Raw genomic sequence first — 22,031 nt, 5'->3', positions numbered from 1 at the left:
TACCTATGCCCTCGTCTTCGCAGTGTCGCGCACACTCATGGAACTCAGGTGCGCCTGCCGCCACTCTTCCGAGTGTACGTATAAATACGTTCAAACGGAATTGGCGAATAAAAACCTACGATCGTTTTCAAATTCATTCGTAAAGCTCCTCGAAAAGACCTGCTTAAATGTCTAAAAAATCTCGAAAAACTTTCTATCGACAGCGAATACAAAAGTCACCGATCGTAAAATTATTGTTTCCGGAAGTAGGAAGTCGGCCGTGATTTGGCACATTCGAGTGTGTGTTGCAAGTCCTGCGAAAAATGGCAGTGTCGTGGAGAAGCCCGTTTTTCAAACCCCGGTGAGTTACACGATATGCGTAAAAACATGGCAAGCGTTCGACGCTTAGAACCGCGTTAGTTTTACTTTCAAATCAGTCTGAGGGGGAACAGTTCAGAATTCGAGCGATTTCTCGCCGGTGCTCGTTCCTTTTTGATTTTCTTTCCTTCTTCTTCGACCCATTTAGATCGATATGCATCACTTTTTATCCGACTGTTTCACGGAAAACTTCGAAATTAGCTTTCTATCCGAGGGAAATGTCCGTCCCTGTCGTAACCTGTGCCTAAGTCTACATACAGGGTGTCCCAATTGTTTCGGATCAAACTTTGCCAGTGTATTCTATGGGTGCAAGCAAGAAGAAAGTGTCGTATAAACGTGGGTCGTTTGAAGCTTCGTTAAAAAGTTACAACGATAATAGGAAACAGGAAGAGGTTGGTATAAACGTGGGTCGTTTGAAGCTTCGTTAAAAAGTTACAACGATAATAGGAAACAGGAAGAGAATGGTAACGAATGTTGATATGTACATCTAGTCGGTTTACGCGAGCTGTGTTTACGATCTGAGATCGTCGAAGATGACGAGTGCAACTTCTGCCTGTGTTATTCTTCTTTTGTATCCATAGCAACCGCAAGTTTTTCGTATTTCTCTTATAACTTCGTAATAAAGCTTCAAACCACCTATGTTCATACCACACTTTTCACTTATCTATACCCATAGAACACACTGACGAAGTTTCATCCGAAACAATTTGGACACCCTGTATACGAAGAAATTTGCTCGATCGTCGACGCCACACGGAACGAAGATCAACGTATCAATGTAACGCGCTTTCGGTTTTTCAATCAGCGTTTGTGTGCAACTGTGGAAAAAGAACGGCCGTGTTCAGATTCGAATACGGATTCGAACGAGAGATATATGTATACATGTATACTTGCAATCGAAGTGCGCGACATTCGAAGAGAGATGTCGAGTTTTGTAAACGACGAACGAATCCCGGACGTCCGGGGATGGACGCCGTCGACGTTTAGACTAGCGGTTTCGTCGGCACGGCGAAAAATGTACAGAGCGGGTGTTTCTTTTTTTTTTTCTTCTTTTAGAGGATGCGTGCAACCGCCCGCACGCGGAAATAATGCCTTACTTAGAAGTCTTAGGATTTAATAACGGACTTAAAGTAATCAACGGTGTTTAGATGTACGTATAAACTTTACAATGCAACAGAGCCCAACCTTCGACGTAAATCGGGTCCGTCTTGCAGACGGACAGACGTCTCGTTTCTCCTCTTTTTTTTTTTGTTTTATTCTTTATCTTCCTTTGTAAACATTCCGCGAATAGTTGACTACGTTTAGCTGCGTAAAACGGGCCAAATCGGCGCTCTCTCGTTTCTTTTTTTTTTGGTTCAACTCGCATCCCGGATTCCTAATTACCACGCAACTGGACACAGGCGAGCACGCGGATCGAGGGCCGAAAACGACGCCTGCTCGTTTTACGAAATTATACAGCTGCTTTGTGCATCGGAACACGCAATCGAACGGAGAGTAAGAAAATCAGTCTTACGAATTGAAAGAATCGCTTCTTTCGTCTGGGAACGTTGCACGGGCTTTGGAACGTTCGTTGTGAAGAAGAAGAAAATCGGTCGACACTTGTACGATAATACCGAACTACAGAAAACTGCACTTTGAAAAGTCCACGTATGTACGTGGATTGGTTACTGACATTAGCAAAATGAGACGTTGCTCGGGAATTGTCTGCGTGTCGCAATAACGGATCAACGACGCCTGAATAGAGCTAGATCGAAAGCGAGCGCGGAACGTAGTTGCAAAAAATAACGACGGACTTGTCTAGAATCGTAGAACGAATAGTGTGGGCCAGTGTGACGAAAATAAATGCTCCCGGTCTGTACCGAGTGGAGAGACACGTTGCTTAGATCGCGGGTAATCAGTTGCGCAATCGTTAATTTCATCGACGTTGGGCAAAACGTTTTTCACAATCGCGTTCTACCGTCCATCTGTTGTCCTTGTTTCGTTTCAAATTTTTTCCCATTAAAGTACATACGTACTTCTATTCGTATACGTGACCTCTCTAGTTGAAGTTCACACTGTGCGAACGTTCGAAGTAATCGTGCAACGTTCGAAGGAAGATCGAAACGTTCGTCTCGCAGTGTAAACGCGAGGATTCCACGAATGACGAGACGGCGTCGTTTTCCGCGTGTATCGCTGGTGCTCCAAAGGACTTCCCGTGCTTTGTTCGTACGATTAAGTCTTTGGTCTCGAATGGGTCGCCCGCCGGCAAACGAGTCGCAGCGGTCTGAGCAAATTGTCGTTTGGCACGCACTCCTACACGCGATTAACTCATTCAACCTCTTGACCATTCACTCGTCACGTACACGCGCGCACGGATGTAATATCTCGTTGCGTCATAGATAAAGAAGAGAAAGGTGTAATAACGGTATGCTCGAGTACCCTTGTAATCGAAGATTTTTTACGACGAAACGATCTCGTATTTTCTTATTCCGAGATCGTGGTAATCGTATCAAAGCATCATTAGGTTATCGAATTCCGAATTCCCTAACGCCACGGACCATTCACTGAGTCGTAGGACTTCGATTTTCGGATTTCTGGGGTCGTGGGCGTGGCTATGAACCAATGTACTGGGTTACGGGGCGTGGCTATGGATCCCTATTGGGTTGTCGAACCCTTTGGAATCTGTGGCCACGCCCACGATCCTTGGCCACGCCCACGACCCAGTATATTTGTCCATGGCCACGCCCACGACTCCCGAAGCTGGGAAAATCGACATTCCACGACCTAGCTCCTTCCTCTCCTCGTTATCTATGAGCGATTCATCTGCCGATTTCCAGCAACGAATATAATTTAATTTTCATCTATAATCGACAGAGAGAAAAAGGGAAACAGACGCGCTTAATTACGCGTCACCACGTCCTATCTTTTGTGTTTTTTTCTTTTTTTCTTATTTTCATTCGTTTTAAATCTAACCACGTCGAAACTTCCGACGAGACACCAGATAGAAGGATTCATTTACCTAATTGTTTTGGACCATGGGATCGTTAGGGGAAGAACAGGGATTACTTGGTCTACCGCGGACATAGGGGTAGTGGAGACGGGGAGGCACACAGGGGAAGAAAGTGAAGATGAATTAAACGGCGATTGAATAATCGGAGGAAGGATTATTTTGGGTGCTTGGCCTTGACCATAGGGAGCTCCTCAATCCGAGTTTCAGCTTCTTCAAGGAGTCAATGTCGCACTCAGCTTCGCTGAGCTCCGGCCGATCGGAACGATCGCCGTTACCTGGCACCACGTTCCCCTGATTGCCTCCTACGAACGTGGTCTCCGCGACCGATATCGGCGGTAATAGTGTGCGTAGTGAGCTCCTGCTGGGAACATGCCATCTTATGGGACAGCCAAAGAAACGATCTTACTACTGGTGAAAGTATGATGTTTGCATGTTGGTTGAATCGTGATCGTATAGAGTGCTTTTCTCTTATGGATTCGTAAAGATTTTATAAAATGGTAACTTCATTAATGGACAGCATTGACCGAAGTGACTTTCATGAACAAAGAATGCTCTGTACGATGCTATGAATATGAATGAACGATGAATGATAATGGTACATTACAACTGACGAATGTATCTATGCATTTTTTACTTCAACGTTTAGTATATTTATAAAAAGAAAAGATTAGTTATTTATCAGTTACCTAGATCGTCCTCTTCGAGGTAGTGACTTCTGCTCTGACATGGGTGAGATGTCTGAAGAAGTGCTCGACGTACCGTGGTAAATGAAATCGGAAACGGCCCGAACTAAACACATTTTATTAAAAGATCAAATTACTCGAAATATGTAAAAGAGAATAATACGACGTACTGTGTTTTAGTTTTCCAGCGTCCAGCTGGTTGGAAGACTCCGTGCGAGAACTCGTAAGTTGATCCGGGTCAGACTCGCTCTCGTCGCTCTCGACGTCGCCCGGAGTTTGTTGCTTTCTCTGCTGCCGTCTCCTCGACGAAACGCTCTTCATGCTCTGCAAAAGAAAAAAAATTCATAACGGTATCGATATCGGATCATGGGGCGTCGACTTTCCCTATCTTGGGGTCGTAGGCGTGGCCACAGCGTGGGCGGAGTTCCACGGCCCAATAGCAGTCCATGGCCACGCCCACGACCCCGCAGATGTGGAACTCGAACCCGGTGATGGTTTGTGGTATTACGAAATTCGAAGTTTCAAAACTTCGCTTTGAACTTACCGCCGCGGCAGGTGGAGGACTGGCGCACCCTTCGGTCATGGCGTGCTCGTGATACATGAAACTGTGTAGAAGAGTGTTGTTCGGGTGGAGGCCGGCCGCTGAAGCTTCCGCCGCGCTTCCCAGTCCTCCCAGCCCTCCCAGCCCTGCCAGGCTTCCCCCGCCACCCTCCGAAAGCTGGAACGTAGCGTACGGAGAGATGTCCTCCGCTGTCTCTGTAACCCATCAGAGGCATTGCCTACCTTTCAAATCGCGTTGGGATGAATTGTTTAGGTGTCAACGAATGTTCTGTTCTATAAATTCACGACTCTACTTTCATTTCTCTTCATTTCTCTTTCTTATCATTTTTAATACGAACTATTAAATGCAACTTGTTTCTCGAGGAGAATATCACATGAAAGTGTTTCCATTCGACGTCACAACTAGAAAATATTCTACTGTATTCGTGTTTTAACTGAGAAATATTTCAAGTATCTTTTTCATAATATTCTCCCACAGAGAACCTGTTTATCTCTATACTACAAGCCCAGGATACTTTCACGAATCTCCGAAGGTAGCTTTTTCTTCTTACTCTCGTTCCGAAATTTACATGACATCGTAAAGGGTGTATCCTTTCTAAAGAATTACAAGGATGATTAATGAAGGTGAAAGCGATGCATGAGAGAACGTTGAACAAAAAAAATACGGTAAAGCAAACGAGTGAAACATTCAACGTCGGTCGCGTACAGGGTGTAAAAGAGACAGAATAAAAACAGACAATGGTCTACTGTGACGGAGGAAAGATGTTGTAAAGTAATCCACCTTTGCTTGTGAACTGCAATCGATCGCTAACGGGTCTGTCCACTCCCGGCTGAACAGCGCTACGCGTGCGACTTTTTTTTAATTTTTTACCTGAACAACAATTATAGTACCAAACCTGGCTGTCGTCCGTATCGTAACAAAGGTTCACCTGGAATCTTGTCGGGCCCTCCGCCCGTATTCGCCGCTTGTTGTAAAGCCACCTTGTGAATCGTCGCGTAGTAACGTTCCCTTTGCGTCTCTGCGTTCTGTTGGTTCTCCTGGGACTCTTTCATGGCACGTTGCATTCTCTCACCGAGATATCCTGAGACATAATTATAGGGAAAACTTACACTTTGTGTGAAAAATTAATTTCCCAAAAATTTTAACATTTTAAATATTTAAATGTTACTTAAGCTATGATAAGTGATACGAAAATTGTAACGAAGAACGTACTGCTTCGCCAGCGAAGGGCTACGATCACCACAGCGACGACTAGTGCAAGGGTGGCCACGATCAGTGGCAGCATCACTTTCACGTCCGCGTAGAATGGAACCGCTGAAGCAATCCCGCGTTTCGAGAGTTCTGGAGGTGGCGGTTCTGCAAGGTTTCAGGAACACAGTGCTTTTGGATATAATTCTTTCAACGTGAAAATTCTCACCAGACTACACTTAATTCATCGTTTCCTCGGCTGGTCTCTATAGACTGTCTTTCTATTCTTCGTCCAAAATAAATCGATCTTTCAACGTCACCTCCTGATTACTTTATTTTCTATCAAACGTACCTTCAAACACCAATTGATTTTAGACGAAGAATAGTTGCACCCCCAAGCTTACCGCCTTCCTTCGTCAACGTTACGAACGTAAATTCCGCCTGATTGCTACCAGCCACATTGTGAGCCTCGACTTTCAGCTGGTAAACCGAGCTCGGTTGCAAATTCGTCACGACGAACCGCCGTTGCATTTTCACGCTGTTCGACACTAACGTCCAGTGGAATTCGTTGATGGGCCTGTACTGTATCACGAAGTAGAGGATCGGGCAGCCATTGTCAGGCCACACGTGAAGTCGAAGAACTAGAGTGGTTGAGTTTGGACTGAGGAAAGCTGCAGCTGGAGGTATACCTGGTGCCTGGCCCTGAGTTCGAACCGAGAGGACCGGTGACGATGGGCTGCTTCCAATTTTGTTGTGAGACGTTAAGTATAGTTGGTATGTGTTACCACAGAGAAGACCCTAGCAATTGTCGAAACAACGAATTAATCATTTACTCAAAGTATTCTTGAAATGTTTAAATAAACTCCCTTGCTTTAACCCATTCGAAACTGGTGACGCACCGTGTGCGTCAGATGAAGGACATCATTTTATCAGTCTTTATTGGAGTTAGGATAAAAGGAGTGTTACAGAAAAAATTGTGTAAAATTAAAAAGTGATATTTCTTCAAGATAGAGAAACAAATAGTCCACAATTAGGATCATCGGGTCTTCGAAATGTGAGTAGCGATGAAGAAAGTGACTGCAGGTTTCTGGGGATTTGGTACCTTTAATTCGTGACTGGTGGCATGACGAGACAGTTGTAATTCATCCAGATTACCATGAGTCGTCCGATAGTGCAACGTGTAGCCTGTAAGTGGAGCACCACCAGTGTGTCCTGGTTTCCAATGCAACAGAACACTGCTCGACGTAGAACTTGTTACATAAAGAACTGGAGCGTTAGGTGGTACTGTAAGTAAACCAAATTCCAGTCAATAATTCCTCTGTATCCATTCATCATTGTCAGATTGTAACATATCAAAATATGTAAAATATACGAGACTAACGTTACAATCTTCCTGACTAAACTACGGTGCATTTGTCTACGCATTAGTGCTGCTATTTACGTATCTCAAGAAATTTGATATTCTGTTAATTTTCATATGTTACAATTGCACAAACATCCAGAGTCTAGTTATTCCTTGAAAAATGAGGTTTACCTTGCACAGTCAACGTGTAGTGCAACTTGTCGCTTCCCTGAGCGTTCTCCACCTGGCAGGTATAATTTCCACCGTCCTGTGATTGCAAATTCGACAACACGAGCTCTCCAGAAGGCAAGATCTGTATATTTCTCGTCGTGTCTGTACGAATTTGTTCAGCCAGCCCCTTGTACCACTCTCTAGTAGGATCTCCAACCGCGTTACAAGCTAAAGTAGCAGATCCTCTCCACGGTCTCACTACGTGACCCCCGAAAGACGTGATTCTAGCTGGTACCCGATTCGTCGGTACCTGTTCAGCCACTTTGGAACTTTGACCTTCTCCTACACGGGTGCTACCGGTCACCCAAAATTGATATTCTACGTGTTGTTGTAAATCAGTCGCTTCGAAATATGTGCTCGTTGCTGGCAGTGTTCTTTTACCGTGATTCAGTTCCTCACGACCGTCTACGATTCTACGAAACAAATTGACATTCTCGGTGTAACTATAACCGTAGAAAAACTTGAACAATGATTTAGAGCAAGTTGCTTTTACCTTGTATACAGATTGTATTTTGTGATAATTCCATTTGGTTCCAAGGGAGGAAGCCAGGAGATGAAGAGGGCTTGTGGCGAGCTAACTACTACTTTTATATCTGCTGGACAACCTGGCACTGTGAACAAATACAAAATTTTATTAAATTTTCATTCATGAAATTACTCATTTTGTCAGAAGAGACTTTACCATCTTCCTCTGTTTGACAGTAAGTCACCGTCGTCGGTATTCCGTCTCCAACTCTCGTGAAAGCTAATACTTGAATGGTGTAATTGGTGTATTTTCTTAATCCTGTGAGGACAGTGGTTAAAGCGCTGGTCTTGCGCACCTAAGATAGAACAGCGTTGAAAGGATTTAATCAAGATCTTCTTTTTTGAAATTATAAAATTATACGAATTATTCTTACTTCCATTTCGTCGACGCTGCGCCATATGTCTGCCAAGATTGGTTCGTAGTGCAATTTGTACCCCTGAATAATACCGTTGCTTTGCGTGTTAGGCGGCGGCTGCCAGGATACTTGAAGAGATTGCGAAGTTAACGCAGCACATCTCACGTCTTTGGGTGGCATACTTGGCACTGAGGTTAATATTTCGAGATGAAGTATTCTTTCAAAAATTTAGTCCGCAGAATCTCGCGTAATTGTCGGTACGTTAGACCGAATAGAGTGTACATCTTACCGTCTTCCAGCGTTTGCGTGAGCAAAGGTTCAGAAAGTGGTCCAGATCCGACTTGATTATACGCTTGAACCACCAAAGTGTACTTTGTGTAGGGTCGAAGACCTGTTAGACGAAGTTCTGCACCCCCTTCTTCTCCGTCCCCGGACACGGAGCTGAAGTTGTACGAGAGATTCACCGAGCTGAAAGAAGATTCCCCGGGTAATGGAGTTCTCAACTTGAACGGCTAAACGATTTTCAAACTGCTTGTATAATTAAATTCTGGAATAAACATACGCGTTAACGGTTCGCTTTCTGTTGCAAAATTTATACTAAAAAAAGAATTTAAGGATATACAGGGTGTTTGGTAACTGGTGGTACAAGCGAACAGGGGGTGATTCTACATGAAAGAATAAGTCGAAAATATAGAATAAACATTTTTCGTTTGAGGCTTTGTTTTCGAGAAAATCGACTTTGAATTTTCTTCGAGTACGCATGCACCCTACTATGTCGTGGATGAACGGATCTCGATATAGACCATATGTCGTAGGTTTATGAGTAATAATAAAGCATGTAATTATCAAGATTTACTTTATTAATGCAAAAATTGTTGAAAATGCTGGCCACCGTACACCGAACGTCGAGATCCATTCATCGACGGCATAGTAGGGTGCATGCGTACTCGACGAAAATTTAAAGACGATTTTCTTGAAAACAAAGCCTCAAACGAAAAATGTTTATTCTGTATTTTCGACTTATTCTTTCATGTAGAATCACCCCCTTTTCGCTTGTACCACCAGTTACCAAACACCCTGTATATTAAAGACTTACATTAAAATAAGTATTTACCATTACATAGATATCTAGCCTATTTATAGGTTATAAAATGCTTTTATGAATATGCACTAATTTATATACGTGTCAATTAAGTTCGTAATTTTATAAGAGATTGTATAAATCTATAGAATGTATACAAAAATATTATATATTAATATATTATATACCGTTATATCGACATACGTCCTTGAACGTGTAAAAGATAGTATTAAGCCAGTCTTGCTTATTTATAAATACAATTTTAATTAATTAAGTATATATTTATTAAATTATAACTGCCTAATATATATATATATATATAAATTATTTATTATATAATAGGAAATTATAAAACATTTCCTTTAATATTAATTCCTTTAAATTTAAGACTTAGGTTCATCTTCTTAAATTCAATCTATCGTTACAATTTCCGAATGTTAAACCAGTCTTTTAGAAGGTTAAACCATCTATTCTATACGAACATGGATTACCTACATATTGTTAGCTCTTTCCGGTGTAAGAAAAACAAATCAGATCATCACGGAAAAAGAAATTTTAACCTTGCAAAAATCAGATCCTGACAACTTCAGAATTACTCCTTCACTATACTAGAAGTAAACCAGTTTTTCTCTTCTCCTGTAAGTTTGGAAAAATTCTAAATTACCTGTTTCGTTTAAAAAATAATACACAAAATAGTAAAAATTAAAATTTCTATGAATTTCGCTTAGAAATTCACAGTCACCGTACAAGACATTACTCTGCTTCGACGTTCCTACCTTGTTTCCCTATAGCCAACATTGAACCCTTGGATGTCACCGTGTCGGAGTTCAGGCAACGGTGGCGACCAAGTGATTAAAATTTCAGAGGAGGACAGAGCCCTGGCTGCAAGATTAATCGGGGGTCCAGCCGGTCTTTGTGGCTCGGTCCTGACAATCAGTTCCGCCGAGGGCACTGATCTACCTGCCGGACCTTCAGCTATTACGCGTATCGTGTATCTGGTCGCTGGTTTTAATTCGTCTATCAATGCAGCGTATGGTAAAGGTGGTCCGGTGAATTCTTGCTGTTGCCACATTCCAGCTATTTTCGTTTATTAATTTATTAATTTATTATCGTATTATTTATTCTTAAATTTTTTTTTTTCAAGTAATATTCTATTCACCGTTGCCTTCTTTGTACTGAAGAATGTATTTAGTCACTTCGCTGGTGTCTTGGGATTTATGCTGCCACTTCACGTTGATACTTCGACTGGCAACCATTGCTGTTTCTAAGGAATTTGGCGGCTGCGGTGGCTCTGAAATTAAATATACCTTTCCGTCGAAGAATTTTGTATTTACGTTGATTCACATTTATATATCAATTGTTATACCTTGCACGAGGAGTTGCACCAGTTGCTGATCACGACCGTAAAGATTGCTCGCCTGACAGAAATAGGCGCCGCTGTCAGACGCTTCCGCGGAAGAAATCTGCAGCTGTGCTATCACACCGTCTGGTGTCACCTCTCGTTTCACCGTGACCCTTTTCGCACAATATAACGATAAAGGAAGGATCAGTTATAAATTCTGCTTATTAAAACTTGAAACTTCTACTTGTTACAAATAAATAACGCAAGCGGTTGGAATTTTTATCTGCAATTTGAAATTTGTTTCTAACAGTAACGCGTGTGTTATACACATCGGATGAGATAGTTAACGAAAGTTCCAAGTAACATTTTTCCGTTGTACATTTTAACGAAACAAGTTTCTGGCAGTATCAAGGGTGTGTCTCGTTCGATAGTATTCAAGCTAATCTCAGCTTTACCGATAGTTCGTCGAGGGATTTAACTCAATTTTTCCGCCTTTCAGCCAAGTGACGGTGACTGGCGTGTCGCCGTGCACCTCACAATGCAACGTCGCGGTGTCGCCTTTCTTCACGGTGACGAGTCTCGACGGTGCCGCGAAATATGGAGATGCTGTCGAGGCAATAAAACGAGAAATTCACGTTACACTGGATCGTACGTGCTTACGTTTCATTAGGTAAGATGGATTTATCATCGTTTCGTAACAACGGAAAACCGATTCTCACACAATGTCTGTACTTACAGTTTACTTTCAGCTGGACCACCTTCCCGATACCGCTACCAATGCCGTTGCTAGCTTGACAGAGATAAAATCCTTCTCTGTCTTCTTTCACGTGTTGCAATAACAGCGTACCGTTGCTGAGGATTTTCGTGTACGCCCGTTCCCGCAACTCCTCGTATTCACCGGATTTACTTCCTGTTTTGTGCGAGATAACGAACCACTTTGAGTCGCGAAAACAGGCAGGTCGTACGAGTGTACGAATTTTCTAAGGTAAGTAAGGCTTGATAGAAAATTCAAATTTCGCGGTAATACGAAACGTAAATGCAGTGGGTGGAATTCACCTACGCTTTCGGTATTTTTTCAACGCTACAGAGCGACGCTACTGAATATATTTTTACAAGGTTTCAGAGGTGGCTGTATTTTATTTAGACCTTCGACGAAGAGTAATACGAAACATGAATGCAGAGGGTCGGAATTCAACTTTACTTTCAATATTTTCAATACCGCAATGACAGTACTGAATATTTTTTTTCCAAGACATAGAGGTGACCATATTTTATTTAGACCTTGGACGAATTTTTAAAATTCAACGTAGCAAGGGATATTTTTTCCAATATTTCAAAGATGACCCCATATTTTATTTAGATCTTGGAAGAATTTTTTAAGAAACGTTCATTTTAGATTTCACAAAGGTGGAAACCCTCCATCGTATGTTATTTAGATCTTCGACGCATTTTTTATACAGGGTGGTCCACGCAACGTGTGCACCGTTATAACTTCCAAAATATGCGTTGCACGGAAGACTGTTATATACAAAAGTTACATGGTTTAAAAGGGTACACTATGTAGTGTGTTAATTTTTTTTATAGGTCGAGGCGTTTCGGAGATTTGAAGGTCAACTTTGTTTTTTTAAACAGAATACTATATTTTCTATACCAAAATATGGAAGAATATCGAATTGTAAGTAAAAAAATATCGACCGTTATTAGCCCTATACCGATTTTAAACAGAATACTATATTTTCTATACCAAAATATGGAAGAATATCGAATTGTAAGTAAAAAAGTATCGACCGTTATTAGCCCTATACCGAATAGCTAACGAGTAATTTCACTTTATTACTTGAAAATTTTCTTCACGTAATATCAAGTTGGAGATTCAACGTTATCTGTGATATAAGGTTAGGTTAGGTTATTCCAAATTTTTCGTGCAACGCATACTTTGGAAGTTATAACGGTGCACACGTTGCGTGGACCGTCCTGTATTTAACACATGGCAGCGACACTTTTTTTTCAGTATTTCAAAGGGTGATATCACCAATCACTCACATCTTAATTTAGATATCTTCGAAGATGAATTTTCTACGTTCAATTGGCAAGGAAAATCGGAACTCCGTAATAAAGTAAGAATCGAAGAAAAATGTTGATATTAAAAAAACGGGGGGGAATCGAACCCACGACCTCCAGATTAGCAAGCCGGGACGCTACCCACTACCCCAACGCGTCCTACCTATGTTTCCCCCTTCTTACTCCTACACTACTTGCGTACGGAAACCCCCGATCTCGCAACGGAAACAAAATTTCTCACCCGTGGCTTTTTTCCAAACGATGGTAGGCGTAGGCACACCCTGCGCTTGACAATGTAGAGCAACGTGTTTGTTTCTCTCGACGCTGACGTCCGTGGGCTCGACGATCCATCGCGGAGGCACTGAAAACCAGAGCAGACAGCTTTAAACGGTTCCACCGGGTTGACTAGCGTCCGTGTAATTTTTTCTTCGTTGTTTTTTTTTTTTCTCTTTTTACTGGTCGTTAGCGATTTAGAGACAGGTACGTCGTGAGAGAGAGAGAGAGAGATAGAGAGTCGTGAAAAGCGCGGCGAAAGAAGGACGAGCTCGTCGACGGTGTTGGCGCTACGTCGTCGAGACGCACTATCGAGATACCGTATGTACATACAAAACGATAGATATACACTGTACAAGAATGAAGATATATATATATATATATAAGTACAAAGAGAGAACGCAGAACGACGGCGCCTGACGTCGACGAGTATCAATCGTTCCTTTTCTTTTTTATTACTTCGTCTTATTTTTTCTTCTTTTTTTCTTCTTTACTCGAAAAAGTGACATCCGTAGGTAAATATCGAGACGATCTCCACACGAGAGACAGTTATACTCGGTGAAATTTGCAAGTTTCGCGGAACGGAAGTGAGAAGAATTTTGAGAATTTCAAGGTATCCGTTAAGAACATGGTGGTAAGAGAGAATGGTAGATTTACGTTAATGAAAAAGTGACAGAGACATTAAAGACAAAAGTGAATGAAGGTTTTTCGTTGGGCGAGGTAAAGTATGGAAGTGGGGGGTATATATTATTTTCTTTTCCTTTTTTCTTTGCGGAGTCGATGCGTGACGTCCTCTCGACGTTCGCAGGCTTGCTCATGTTCGACTTCGATACCAATTGTTCGGATCGTTTTGGAACATGATGGTACACAACAACAACGGAAAAAAATAAAGAAGAGGAACTGAAACAAGATCAACGATTCGTTCTCTGCTTCTACGGAAGGATCATTATCAATGTTTAATAAGCGGTTCGATCGATACACCATAGACGTACATACGGAGCCCAAAAAGGAGGCAGACGAAAGTAAAACAGAACGTGTAAAACGAAAAACCAAACAGACAAAATAGAACAGAACCAGGTTAAAAAAGTACACAGTGCAGAATGAAGCGTCTATCCAGACTCTGTATATGTATATATATCTAGCTACGGCTCAAAACGAAATCTTCTGCCACTAATAATTATACGTGTGCATCGTCTAAATTGCGACAAACCAATCACGGAAGAATAGCGAAGAGTGTGAAGTTGAACGTACATTTAAACGGAGGCATGAAGGAAAACGAGAGAAAGTAAAGAGTTATAACGATGACTCGCAAGGAACGTCGCGCATCGACGTGTCGAGAGTTTGAAGAGAGGTTTCTTGTCATTTTTTGGGTGTACTGTTTGGCGGGTTCTACTTTTTACGGTGGTGAAAAACGCTGCACAAGCGAGATACTGTGAGTGGGAAGTTTCAACGTTTTACAAGACGGCAAATACCGGCCACGCATTAACGCGTGCGACAATATAATATATATATAGATATATATATATGTGTGTGTATAATGGTAATAGACCAAGTGTGTCATATCTGTGTATCATTCGTGTGTGTGTGTGTGTGTGTTTGTAGTGTGAGTAAAAAATACGTCGTATAATATATATAGATATATATACTCGTTCAACGGTGGCGTGAAACAAGTAGAACTCTCGGAAGTAGAAAAGGCGCAGTTTGGGTAGGACGTGTGAGGTTACGGATGAGAGCATGTCGGCGGAAGACCGAAAAGATATATTCGTGGATAGGCGAATAATAATATATATATGTATATATAGATATATATCAAGTACCCGCTTCTAACGACTAGTTCGATGAAATACGAGTTTAATTAATCATAAATACGTACTACTAGCCTACAATTACCGGAAAGTACCGCGGTGAAAACCATGGGGCACGTGTATCGCTTCAGTTTTACGAGAAAAATCTTCCAAATTTGATATGTTCTTCTTTCTTTCCATCGGCTTTTCAAGATTTGTCGCATGCGTGTCGAGTGTTTTTTTTTTGTTTCCTTCGAACCGAAGTATCTTTTTCGTTTACCGATCGAGGAGAAGAAGTCCGTTGCACTCGTGCCCCGTGTATTTCGCGACCGCGTGGGAAAGATAAAAAAGTAGCGTGACAGAGAGATAGTGACAGAGAGAGAGAGAGAGAGAGAGATAGTAAAGACAGTGAGAAAAGCATGCAGAAGTGTAATGAAAAAAGGTTGCCTTCCAACGAGCCCAAAGGAGAGCCAGCGCATAGGTTTCTGTGAAGATTTTTGGTCGTGAGCAGAGTGGGCACGTGCTCGTACTCGGGTGATCAAAGAACACTTAAAATATATATATATATATAAGTAATAATAATATATATGTACACAGACACACGTATATAAAGGTATATATATTAAGTATATATATATATGCAGACAGAAAAAACCACTACAATATAGTTCTCGCCGGTTAGTATAAAAAGAGCATGCAGAGATTCAAAAGTTCTGTGTGTGAGATGCTCACATACACGCACGCACGCAGGCCAGAAGAGAGAGTTTCGTTCTTATTTTTTTTTTTTTTTTTTTCATTTCGTTCGTACACATCGTCATTATTACTGCGTTTCATTATTTTTTTTTTTTTTTTTGCCAAATTGCTTTGCTTGGTTGATTGGTTGCTCCGGTATTGAAAAAAACGAGTAAAAATAAGGAAAGGTGCAAACTGTTACCTTTATTATTCGGTCAAGTCAAGCAAACCTCGGGGGGTCCACGAGATACCGACGCATTCCCAGAGAGCCAAAGCAACGTAAATGTAATACACACTGTGTCTTAGGGACAGGGATATTTCACTCTGGGACATTCAAGGATCAATGGATTCGACTCGATGACTTTAAGAGGGGGGTTTTCTTTCGATGATGAAAACGTGCGTGATCTCGCTACGAACAGACTCGGTTTTCTTAATATTTCTCCTTTTTTTTCTTTTTTTCGTTAGCAAATAGAGAGAAGCGTAGAATTTCGCGTACAGCTAGTTGTGTTGCTTGAAAATCGGTCTTGTTTCATGGACACGTCTGTAATCCGTGCGAGAACACTACGATGATTAACGATGGTGACGCAGGAATCGAATTATTAAAGCGTTATGACGTGACGTGGTTGTTACGGATGTTGATTATGGCTATCAGGATTGGAGGCGGGTTCGACGGACATCTCGGGAGCCGGATTGGAATATTCGAAGGATTGATCTCGACCTCGACGATATTTCTATCGCAACAGTACGCGATTCTTCTGGTAGAACTATCCTTTTTTCATTCTTCGTTTATCATCGGGACCTTATCTGTTCTTTCTGCTAATTAAAAATGTAACGGGCAAAAAGTCACATCGGCAAAAAAAATATTCACGTACACCTAAATACGGCAGGTTCAACTGTTCAAATAATCCGTTCAAAAGATCCTTCTACTGAAATGAAAAGAAAGGAAAGAATTCTAAGTGGCTGTGTACTAAACTCTAAGAAACGCAAAAGATCAAACTCGTCAAATCATTCCTGACGTGTAACGCAGTCTCGCAAGAAGGTATCGCTACCGAGAACCAAAATTCCCAAAATCAAACCTCTAAAACCATCATTCATTTTCTTCAATTCAACGAACACTAGCGATAATCGCAAACCATTCTAAACAAACACAGGACGGAGTTAACTAAAAAACGAACCACACTTATCCAGCATATTAAACAACGAAACCGAAGAACCAACCAAAAAGGAAAGAAGAAAGAAACACTTCGGTACAGATATGTGTAAACGGTACACTCGTCAAAACTGTGCTCAAATGCGTCGAATTGATCTTATAGTCTGGCAAGAGAGAGAAAAAAAAAAAAAATATTTCGCGTTCATCTCGCCGAGATCGATCAAGCGAGGCGAGGCAAGAGGTGGAGAAATTCGTAGGTTAAGGATGACGATGGATAAGGGTCGCCGATCATCTAGTTACCTTTTACCTGTAGCTTGGCCGTGTACCTGACCTCGGCGGCGGGGTTCGCGGCGACGCAGGTATAGTCGCCGGAGTGCTCGGCCGCGAGGTTCGTTATACTGAGGAGGCTCGAGTAGGGATCCAGTTGGGAGACATTTGCGACGGATGCGAGATTTGGCGGCAAGGGAAAAGGAGTTTGGCCGTCTTTTAGCCAGGATATAGTCAATGGTGGATCACCCGCCGCGACCCCGCACACCGTCCGCGTCCGCATCCCCTCGGATAGTCCCTCTTGGAACGTAAATGGCTCAATAATAGGGGGTACTGGAAAAGGTCAAGAGAGAAGAGAGAACCATACGTGAGAGCGAGAAAAAGATGGCACGAAAAAAACGCAAGAACCTTTTTTTTGTACCAGGTACAATGTGTATCTTTATATATATATGTATAAATGTATATATATATATATGTATGGGCGGTATATATGTTCAGATATTATATATATATATATAGACAGTAGTACGTCCATGTATATGTATAGATATATATATATATAGAATATAATATGTATATATATATATATACGTAGAATATGTACAATAGAGGCAGTATAGTAACGTAGCAATGTAGAGGAGAGAGAGGGTGGCCCCGCCGCGGACCTGCCCCTGCCGCCCTAAAACACCTTGTACACAGATAAGTTAGCATCGCACACTCGCACAGCATACGGTCGTTCCCAACGCAAGAGCTAGCATTCGTCGACTTTTTGGAGAATTTATTTCATGGACTATATCTCTCAAGTGACTCGGAATAATCGATCAATTTTTCTTTTCGCGAGTTTCGTTGAAATAGAAAATTGCTCTCCAAAGAGTCGGGACCAGGGACGAAGGAAGAAATGTGGGAGATGATTAAGTTGGCAGGTCTCGTGCAAGGAGGATGAGCCACGCTAAGCGTGAGCCGTCATCGAGTTACGCGTCACCAGGTCTCTACGTTCCTGGATGACGCCTGTTTGGGTGGCGTCGTATTAGTAAAAAAAAAATGAATGACTCCATCTCGAATGAACGCGTAAGAACTGAACGAGCTGTGTCGTCTGTAGTATCGTTTCACGTTCAAAGCTATTTACAGCGGTGAGACAGCGCTAAAACAACATCAAAGTTTCCAGAGTGAAGCGTGGAACGTGGATGAGAAACAACGTGTACAAGTAAGAGACACGGCAAACGATACTCGGATATACAGTATATTGTAATATAGAATATATATAGACTCGCTACGATTTCTGTTTTTTTTTTTCTCTTTTTCTTTTGCACGAAGAAGGATATGTATAAAAGAGAGAGTAAAAAAGAGAGAGAGAGAGAGTAAGAGAGAAGGAGAGACAGAGAAAGAGAGCGAAGAAAGAGAGAAGACAAGAGAAGAGAGAAGAGAGAAGAGAGAACAGCACTTTGAGATCCTCACGCGGTTCATTCGCAACGAGTTGTGGGCAACCGTGTCTGCATTCATACGAAAACATCACTCTTTCGGATTTCGGGCGGGCAGGCGGTCGTCGGGCAAAAATGAAGGGGGCCTAGAGGAGGATTACCATGAACCACAAGCCGCTGCGTGTGTGATACCTCTGCGGCCAGATTACGGGCCACGCACGAGTAGTTGCCGTTGTGATCTGGAGATAAACTTTCAATCATCAGTATGCTATTGTACTGGTCCATATTGGTGACACTGACTCGCTCCGACGGTCCCATCGATCGTCCATCCTTTAGCCACGAGATCGACAACGGCAGATCGCCCCTTGTCACTGAGCAAGTCAACGTGGTTCGTTCGCCGAGATGGAGATCACGATCTGCCGTGAATGGGCTAATTTTGGGAGGAACTGGAATAATAACAACAACGACAGCTCGTGAGCTCTCGACAAGCATAGACGAAGGTAAACGCGTCACACATCCTTCTGGAAAGATCCTCTTTTTCTTTCTTTTTTTTTTTTTTTTGCGGAAGAACATCTTCGAGATCCTAGATTTAGTATTTCTTTTTTTTCCCCCTTTCTTGCTTTCGTTCGTTCAGTCTGATCCCGTTTTCAAGGGAATCATTGTCCCGTTCGGAGCAACGATTTTTCTTTCGACATTTTATCGGGTTTCACTTCGTCTTTGCCTCGAGATTAATGGTTAAAGCCTCGGTATCGTCTGCTCGGCTTCGAGACACCTGCAACAATCGTAGAATAGGAAGTCGAACGAGACGCCTTACCGATCACTGCGACGTCTCCTGATCTTCTCGCGCTGTGTCCCTGTTTGTTCCTCGCCGAACAGGTGTACACTCCTGCGTCCCCTTTCTTCTGCACGCTCGTGATGACCAAAGTACCATCCGTGAGCACTTTCTGCCGAAGATCGTCCGGCAGCTCGCGATTCGCTCGTTCCCACTTGATCTCTTCGATAGGGTAGCCGGCTACTGGACACTTCAAGCGTAGAGTCTCTCCGGCGACGGCTGTTACCTTTGGAATCAGTCGAATGTACGGAAGACCTGAAATAAAAACATGTTTACCCTGATTACAACGAAATTTTATCGTTTCAGAAATTAACGCAAAGATATTCGTACGTTCGCGAGTTCGTGAAAAATTGCCCAAGTGTTTATCGGCGAATACTTCAATTTTATTCGAAATTTGTTTCACATTCTGAGGGAAAACGAGCGTGCTCTATTTCCAGTACAAACACATGAAATTTTACAGCCACTTCATTGTTTATAATATGTCGGGAAAATATTTCCCGTTAACGTGGTAATCGAGTCGAGTCGGTCTGACCATAACCAACCGCCGCTACTTACACACCGTTATAATAAAGTTGTCTCTGTCGGGAGAATAAAATTTTATACGAAGGCATAAAATTACGGTTGAAATGCAAATTTCGCGTAGAATACAGCTACAGCTGTATCGGTGTATCCTTTTGTGCCGGGCGAGATTAATATTCAGCTTGATGTATAGATCCAAACGGTCCGACATTCTACGCGGTAATACTACTTCCTCTTCCCTCTCTCTATCTCGATCCACCCGAGATAAAACAACGTTTCGCACGTCTTACGTAAACTCTTTCGTTTCTACGAATTAATTCCCTTTCGTCCGAGTAATCTCGAAGCAACGAAACATGTGGTAGGGTTACAAATCGAGGCACGAAACGTTAAACATAAATTGGAGAGGAACTCCGGGACAGGACAATCCACTTGTTAGACATTATTCACGAACTTCGAACCAAGCGAATTGAACGTGAAATTTACCGTAAACGTTGAGTCGAGCGGCGTGAGTGACTTTTCCAGCCCGATTCTCGGCGGTGCAAGAATATTCCCCTCCGTCCTCGACCATCACGTGGCTGATATTGACGTGCGAGATAACATCGCCGTGGACTGTCACGTATTGACCAATGACGAACCTTCGAACATCGAATAAGAAATCCGGGACGAAGGAAGAAATGTGGGAGATGATTAAGTTGGCAGGTCTCGTGCAAGGAGGATGAGCCACGCTAAGCGTGAGCCGTCATCGAGTTACGCGTCACCAGGTCTCTACGTTCCTGGATGACGCCTGTTTGGGTGGCGTCGTATTAGTAAAAAAAAAATGAATGACTCCATCTCGAATGAACGCGTAAGAACTGAACGAGCTGTGTCGTCTGTAGTATCGTTTCACGTTCAAAGCTATTTACAGCGGTGAGACAGCGCTAAAACAACATCAAAGTTTCCAGAGTGAAGCGTGGAACGTGGATGAGAAACAACGTGTACAAGTAAGAGACACGGCAAACGATACTCGGATATACAGTATATTGTAGTATAGAATATATATAGACTCGCTACGATTTCTGTTTTTTTTTTTCTCTTTTTCTTTTGCACGAAGAAGGATATGTATAAAAGAGAGAGTAAAAAAGAGAGAGAGAGAGAGTAAGAGAGAAGGAGAGACAGAGAAAGAGAGCGAAGAAAGAGAGAAGACAAGAGAAGAGAGAAGAGAGAAGAGAGAACAGCACTTTGAGATCCTCACGCGGTTCATTCGCAACGAGTTGTGGGCAACCGTGTCTGCATTCATACGAAAACATCACTCTTTCGGATTTCGGGCGGGCAGGCGGTCGTCGGGCAAAAATGAAGGGGGCCTAGAGGAGGATTACCATGAACCACAAGCCGCTGCGTGTGTGATACCTCTGCGGCCAGATTACGGGCCACGCACGAGTAGTTGCCGTTGTGATCTGGAGATAAACTTTCAATCATCAGTATGCTATTGTACTGGTCCATATTGGTGACACTGACTCGCTCCGACGGTCCCATCGATCGTCCATCCTTTAGCCACGAGATCGACAACGGCAGATCGCCCCTTGTCACTGAGCAAGTCAACGTGGTTCGTTCGCCGAGATGGAGATCACGATCTGCCGTGAATGGGCTAATTTTGGGAGGAACTGGAATAATAACAACAACGACAGCTCGTGAGCTCTCGACAAGCATAGACGAAGGTAAACGCGTCACACATCCTTCTGGAAAGATCCTCTTTTTCTTTCTTTTTTTTTTTTTTTTTGCGGAAGAACATCTTCGAGATCCTAGATTTAGTATTTCTTTTTTTTCCCCCTTTCTTGCTTTCGTTCGTTCAGTCTGATCCCGTTTTCAAGGGAATCATTGTCCCGTTCGGAGCAACGATTTTTCTTTCGACATTTTATCGGGTTTCACTTCGTCTTTGCCTCGAGATTAATGGTTAAAGCCTCGGTATCGTCTGCTCGGCTTCGAGACACCTGCAACAATCGTAGAATAGGAAGTCGAACGAGACGCCTTACCGATCACTGCGACGTCTCCTGATCTTCTCGCGCTGTGTCCCTGTTTGTTCCTCGCCGAACAGGTGTACACTCCTGCGTCCCCTTTCTTCTGCACGCTCGTGATGACCAAAGTACCATCCGTGAGCACTTTCTGCCGAAGATCGTCCGGCAGCTCGCGATTCGCTCGTTCCCACTTGATCTCTTCGATAGGGTAGCCGGCTACTGGACACTTCAAGCGTAGAGTCTCTCCGGCGACGGCTGTTACCTTTGGAATCAGTCGAATGTACGGAAGACCTGAAATAAAAACATGTTTACCCTGATTACAACGAAATTTTATCGTTTCAGAAATTA

The 22,031-nt window shown here is 42.6% G+C and overlaps 1 protein-coding gene across 1 annotated transcript in view; it reads right to left on the bottom strand.

Annotated features, from left to right (window-relative positions):
* Positions 1–3,469: 3,469 nt before the first annotated feature.
* LOC108571510 (Down syndrome cell adhesion molecule-like protein Dscam2) overlaps positions 3,470–22,031 on the bottom strand; it is a 60,139-nt gene continuing 41,577 nt past the window's right edge. The window contains exons 9-29 of the mRNA XM_017933568.1: positions 21,702–21,974; positions 21,048–21,332; positions 12,959–13,078; positions 11,393–11,566; positions 11,112–11,262; positions 10,681–10,829; positions 10,474–10,605; positions 10,091–10,391; positions 8,523–8,701; positions 8,252–8,421; positions 8,035–8,173; positions 7,846–7,963; positions 7,314–7,765; positions 6,882–7,063; positions 6,184–6,577; positions 5,804–5,932; positions 5,520–5,672; positions 4,574–4,785; positions 4,200–4,353; positions 4,033–4,135; positions 3,470–3,707 (exon numbers count right to left, since the gene is read on the bottom strand). Of these exons, the coding sequence (XP_017789057.1) occupies positions 3,470–3,707; positions 4,033–4,135; positions 4,200–4,353; positions 4,574–4,785; positions 5,520–5,672; positions 5,804–5,932; positions 6,184–6,577; positions 6,882–7,063; positions 7,314–7,765; positions 7,846–7,963; positions 8,035–8,173; positions 8,252–8,421; positions 8,523–8,701; positions 10,091–10,391; positions 10,474–10,605; positions 10,681–10,829; positions 11,112–11,262; positions 11,393–11,566; positions 12,959–13,078; positions 21,048–21,332; positions 21,702–21,974 (4,208 nt within the window). The remainder of the gene's footprint in view (positions 3,708–4,032; positions 4,136–4,199; positions 4,354–4,573; positions 4,786–5,519; positions 5,673–5,803; positions 5,933–6,183; positions 6,578–6,881; positions 7,064–7,313; positions 7,766–7,845; positions 7,964–8,034; positions 8,174–8,251; positions 8,422–8,522; positions 8,702–10,090; positions 10,392–10,473; positions 10,606–10,680; positions 10,830–11,111; positions 11,263–11,392; positions 11,567–12,958; positions 13,079–21,047; positions 21,333–21,701; positions 21,975–22,031) is intronic.

The sequence above is a fragment of the Habropoda laboriosa genome, unplaced genomic scaffold, assembly GCF_001263275.1.
Source record: "Habropoda laboriosa isolate 0110345459 unplaced genomic scaffold, ASM126327v1 scaffold40, whole genome shotgun sequence".
In the NCBI taxonomy this organism is placed as follows: Eukaryota; Metazoa; Arthropoda; class Insecta; order Hymenoptera; family Apidae; genus Habropoda; species Habropoda laboriosa.
Note: the sequence above shows the minus strand (reverse complement) of the source record. Positions and strands in the feature narration are given on the sequence as shown.